General features: G+C 47.5%; 1 protein-coding gene across 1 annotated transcript in view; it reads left to right on the top strand.

Moving 5' to 3' along the window:
• Positions 1-449: 449 nt before the first annotated feature.
• Positions 450-6,000, top strand: part of SLC25A36 (solute carrier family 25 member 36) — a 30,704-nt gene continuing 25,153 nt past the window's right edge. Inside the window, exon 1 of the mRNA XM_084267511.1 lies at positions 450-512. Within this exon, the coding sequence (XP_084123637.1) occupies positions 472-512 (41 nt within the window). The 5' untranslated portion in view covers positions 450-471. The remainder of the gene's footprint in view (positions 513-6,000) is intronic.

Below are 6,000 nucleotides of genomic sequence, written 5' to 3'. Positions count from 1 at the left end.
CTCTGAGGTAACCACACCGCAGCCAGGAGCTGGACCGGGCTGTGCGTCAGGCTCCTGAAAGACCGGGGCGCCTTCGCCCACGGCCCACAGACGCCTCCTAAACGCCAAAGACCCAAGCACCTCAGCCCAGAGAGCCAGGACCACAGAGGTGTGACTCTAAAGGAGCACAAGCAGGCGCCTGGCCCAGCTTATGAGGCGGAGAGGGACGGTGACGTCACACCCCTCAGCCAATGGTGCGCTCTGTTTACCTCGGGAGGGGGCTCGTTGCATATTCATGAGGGAGGCCCGCGCCCGGCCGCTGCCGCAGCGGCTGGAGAGGGAGGCGGGGCGAGGCGAGGCGAGGCCGCCCCCCGCAGGAAGCCGCGCGGCCGCGGTGCGTATTTATGCTGAGCCGTGCGACGCACCGCTTGGCTGAACGCGGGGCGGAAGCGCCCGGCACCCCTCCTTCCCGCCCGGGCGCAGGCGGCGAGAATGAGCCAGAGAGACACCCTGGTGCATCTCTTTGCTGGCGGGTAGGTGAAGCAGCCGCCTGGCGGGGGAGCGGGTGCGGTATCTGCCTCTGGCCCCGGCCCCGCCGCGAACTCTCGGGCAGGGCCGCCTGCTTTACCCTTGTTCCTTCCCCGCCCCCCCAGAGCTGTGTGGCGGGGGTCGCTCCGCAGCTCTTCTTACCCAACCCTCGTCTCTGTAACTCTGGAAATGGTTTCCATGGGCGTTTCCCGCTCCTCCGGGGGTCCTACCCCCCTGGTGCCCCCGCCAGCCCACCGCGGGCCCAGCCTGGGCCAGGACAGCAACGGCCGCGCGCGCGCGGGCGCTACCAGAGCTGGGGGTTCGGCCGCGGCCTGGAACGGCTGCCTGGGGGAGTCTCCAGGGCCCCACCGAGGCCGGGGGCTGCTCAGGCGCCTCTGGAGCGCTTCAAGGGGCTGCTGCCCTTGCTCTGTGCCCGAGATAGTGCGGGTGAGGAGAAAGGGGGTCCCCGAGGCGGGGTGGGTGGGGGGCAGGCCGCGCTGAGGCGCTCCCGGAGCGCCGCTTCCCGCCCGGTACCTTGAGGCCCTTCCGGGCCTGCCCCGGGCCAGCTGCCCGTGTTTGGGCCCAGCCTTGCGAGGAGCCCTGGCTGCCTGGGCCTCGCTCAAAGCCTGGGAGCGCCGCGGGCGTGCGGTGACGGGCAGGCTCGGTGCCGGGTGTTGCGTATTGCCGTGGGGTGGTACGTGGGCCCACGGGGGAAGCAGGGTGCAGGCTTACCGTGAAAATATCCGGTTCCCTTTGGTCGTCCTTCTAGGAGTTCATCCCTCATCCGGAGTTTCCGTGGAGAAACATGCTAAGCCTTAGTTCCTTGCATAGGAGAGGCTGCCCAAATATGCTTGTCTGCTTGGAAGCCTGGAAATGACTAGCTGCTGACTGGTGTGCCAAAGGGCTGCTGTGCAATCTTGAATGTATTTCAAGATTGTGATGTGCACGGTTTTTAGGTGTGGAGCTTGACACAGTCATGCAGCTTTCTGCCCATGAAGATAGAAGAAATCTGAGATAAGAATATAGCTAGAAGTAAAGATGTGGCCCTTGTAGCCTTGGTTAGGTCTGAGATAAATCTTGTACTGTTACAGGTATTGCTTTGTTGTCACCTTTACAAACTTTGCAATGCTCAGGATGTCTGGAGTTACACAGCCTGCAGTCCGTCCAGGGATAAAGTGGGAAGAGCACCTACCTTAAAAGAGAAAGCTGGGGATCCTATTTGGCCTAATGATAAAGCTTAATTTGTGTGGTGAGCACAGCTGTGTGGAAGTGGGAGAATTGAGGCTGAGAGCATACTTTGCATTCCAAGAGAAATCTTGAAGCTTAGATTTCCATTTGTAGTCATTGACTCTGGGCTGAGGTGTCTGAGGAGGAAGAAGAATGTAGTGTTTCCTCTGAGCAGGTCTGGGTGAGTTGGATATGTACACTTGAGCACATTCTCTGTTTCTGGCACGCTTTACTGGTTTTCACCACTACCTGAGTTAGTGCTGCTGTGGGTGCTGGCATTCTGTTTAAGAGGGGATGTGTTATACAGGAGGCCCAAGATGTTGTAGAGTGTGTGTGTACTTATTCAGAACTCATATCTTTGTAAACATTCAGAAAAGCAGCAGGAGTGTTGCCTCATTGGAGCTCTTTAACTTGATAGCTCTGTGCAGGGAATGTTACTAGGCAGAATCATGTGTAGTGCTAGAGACAGGTGTATAAACCTACAGTTTAAGATGGCATGAAGATTGCTGTTTTTTGCGAAGAAATCTGGTCCGTGCTTGGTTGCTTGCCAGTTGGGTTAAGGGTTATACTGTGAGGAAAAGGCTGACTGGTGTTTCCTCATGTGCCAGCCACATGCTTCCTGTAACCTGAAAAGCAGAATATATTTGGTCACACTCAGCAGTAGCAAAGTTATGTGGGGTCATCCCATGACTCCTTTGTGAGCATGGGGGCCTACAGGTCACCTGACTGATCTTTAATCTTCAGTGAAACTCAAAGGAAAACAAAACTTGCTTCCTTTAAGTTTCACTGGAGACTGTGTGGAAACATGATTGTCACAGTGTGGTGGCGTTTTTTTGTAGCATCATTTGCTTTCCATAATGAAACTGTAACTGGTGGTGTAGATGGGGCCACCCTGGGATTTTTCTGTAGCTGCCTAACTTGCTTCATGATCAATTCACAAACAACTATGAAAGTGCAGTTTTTCTGGGCTATGAGAAGTCTATGCTGAGATCTAGTGTCATATTTATAGTAATTTTTTTCCTCTACCTGTGCATCCTTATGGTATTCCAACAGGTTTGATAAACTCCTTTAGCAGTGCTGGCCACTGGGGCAGTGATGATGAGGGAATTACTCAGCATTTACTACTTGCTTTGTTTTTCTAAAGCGATTTCTACTTTAGTTTCATTTTTAAGAATCCCATCCCTGTTCCATAAGTGTGTTGATTGTAAATACAACCAGTGTTTTTTGATAGAAAAACTTATTCTAAGCCTAAAAAAATAATTTAGTACTCATTTTGGAATGGCATTGACCTAGTTTCTAGCATCACCGTTGAACTGGAGTGGTGCATTATTTTTTTTCCTTCTAGAAAAGGAGGCTCATCTAAATGATTTTCCTGGGCTAGTTCATGTGTTATCCAATACATCAACTAAGTACTGATTGTTTGTATACAGCTCCCCTGCCATGTACTACTTGGACCTTCTTGACTATTTTAAACAGCATATTCTCTGACATTGGGTTTGTGAAAATCTCAGCTATCACATTTAGAACTAGAAAATACATAGCATAGGAAGATTGTTACATTTAAAGTAGTGTAGAAGAAAAATAAGTAACTCCTTTTTATAAAAAAAAGTGATGAGTACTGAAGACATTCCTTAAAGAAAAGCAGTTCAACTGATAGGATTTGTAAGCAGATGCTTCCATGCAGTAACTGTGCTGTCACCTAGACACTGAAGTGTAGCTGTCTAGGCTATATTCAGAGTGCCACTGAGTGCTCTATGCTGAAGAGTAATTGCAGGGAGCATACTGGAATGGATCAATAGTGTGCCTGGAGTTCAGTTTCTTGGTGTGACACATTTAAAATCATTTAACTCCTATTTTGTAATGATGCCTTATCTGGCAGATCCTGTTTCTGCAAACAGTGTAGTTAGCTCCCTTTGCTTGTCCTCCTGGGAGCAGGAACTAGCCAGGTGCCTGTAGTGTTGTATCATGATGACAAAATTGTGCTTCAGGCAAAACTTGACTGGTCATGGGGGTTCTTTTGTTGCTTGCTTTTTGGTGTTTGTTTTTTTCCTTTTGAAGCTACTTAGTTGCATTGCTCAGAACTCTTCTGTTTCAGGGAACAAACTGTAGAGGCTTTTTGTGTGTCTTCTGTTTTTCTGTTTCCTGGTCAAATAGCAGCTGTTGTCAGTGTAGGTGGCACTCAAGTGCTTTTATTCCAAACCAAGAAGAAAAATCAATTGGTGTTCTGCATATTTAAATTGCAGAGTCTTGAGCTTGAAATGTAGGCTTTTGATGAATGTTTTGGTTCAAGTCTGTAAGTTGCAAAGCTGTGTGCTTTTCCAGTTACTAGACTACTTAAAACAACAAAAAAATCACAGAAAGACCTTAAGGTTTTGCTTTATAGGGAAGTTTAATATACTTGGGATGTACTTGCTTGCAATTTGTTGTGGTTTTACCCCGGCTGAGAGCCGAGATCCATGCAGTTGCCAGCTCTTTAAAGGAAAAGAACAGGGGAAGGGGGGGGGGGGGGGAAGTGTGAGGCAAGGGAAAAGGAAGGGGCAAATAACCCCAAAACCAAGAAACGAAAAGGCCCGTGGGTTGGGATAAGGATAGTTTACTAAGATAGTAGAAAGAGAAAATGTAACAATGCCAACAGGACTTTAGAGCAAAAATTACATGAATCTGTTGATACACAATGCAGTTTCTCACCAAACCCACAGCTCAGGCCATGCCACCCAGAGCCATCCCAGAACCCAACTGTCCCCCAAAAAACCGAGCGTCTCAGAGCCACCCCCGCTCCTCCTCCCATCAGCCCCCTGATGGAATACTCTCTTTGGCCAGTTTGGGTCACCTGTACTGGCTTCGCCCCTCCTTTCTCATGAATGGAGAACTGTGAAGAGCTGAGAAAGTCCTTGACTGTCTGACAGCAACTAAAACCATCAGGGTGTTCTCAGCACTGCTTCCATTTTAACTCCCAAACACAGCATTCTATATGCTGTTACAAATGAAGTTAACTCCATCCTGACCAAAACCAGGACACAATTGTAATTGGTACATTGAATGAAAATTTAGGTGTTGCCTACAAAAATAACTTCCAGGTTTTTGTGATTTATTTTTGATTTCCAGAAAGCTTGTAACAGTAGGTTTTTAGCATAAAAAGTTCCAGCACGGCATGAGATCCTGCCTGGGCTTTATTTCCTCCAGGGAGTGAGGGACAATTTCAGGTTAGGAGATGGACAGCAGCTTTACTGAGTTCAGGGTTGGGCAGTCTCAGGTTAACTTTATTCTACAAGAAACACCAACATTAAATTGGTGGTTTTTTAATATAGAGAGAGTATAGGGAGGAGTCTATTTGTCCTGATTATACCTGTCTCAAACTGATCTGCAGTTTAAATCACTCTGACAGATTGCTGGCCAATCCTTGCAGTGGTTGAAATAGCCAAGACTCAGGAAATATTAAAATAAATGAATTCTTCAGAAACATCAGACACTGCTAACATGCCTGAAGTAAAGGGGAAAGAGCCTTAGGGTTTTCATTTAAAAAGATAGTAGTTAATAGTGTAGCGGGGAGTGTGATGAGGGGAGCTTTTATGCTCCCTTTCAGAAAATAAGCACTTCAGCTGTAACATTTGACAAACTTGGACTCCCCTCTATCCTAAAATACCTTCCTGGAGGTCTTTCAGAATTAATTCTTCCTGTTGTAAGGCACGGGGAGAAGGTTAGTACCTTCCTGTCCAAACTTCAGGCTATTCTTGCATTCAGGCACTGTTCTGTGGGGAATAAGGCAATGTTTGTTTAAAGCACTGAGTGGCTTGGGTTTTGCTCTGTGAGCTTACTCAACTGCATGAAAAAGTTGCTGTTGGTACTTGAGGAACAGTGACGCTGGTGTGTGTCTCCTATTTCCTTCATGATGACTGTTTTCAGCTGTTTTACCTAATACAAGTGTTGTAAATATTTATGTACCCTGTTTTCTAATAGAAGCTGCATGGTACATCGTGATGTTTGGCTTGATTAATGGGATCCAGTGCTGCTTGGACCCTTTGTACTATTTCTCCTGGGGTTTTTTTAATGAGATTAATTAGAAATAGCAAGTTCGATTAGTATTTTTAGTTTAAGGAGGTGAGTTTAATTTAAGCTTCAGCAAAGCAAAGTAATTGATGGGTTAAGGGTTTCTGTCTGCCAGTAGTCCTAGTCATGACACTAGTGCTAAAGATGGAAGGGTGTACAATATACAACTTCAGCAGTATAACACTGAATATTCAGGATTAATGAGATATTCTTATTTCT

Source organism: Gallinula chloropus (assembly GCF_964237585.1).
Source record: "Gallinula chloropus genome assembly, chromosome: 8".
Classification (NCBI taxonomy): Eukaryota; Metazoa; Chordata; class Aves; order Gruiformes; family Rallidae; genus Gallinula; species Gallinula chloropus.
This window is presented reverse-complemented; position numbering and strand designations above follow the sequence as displayed.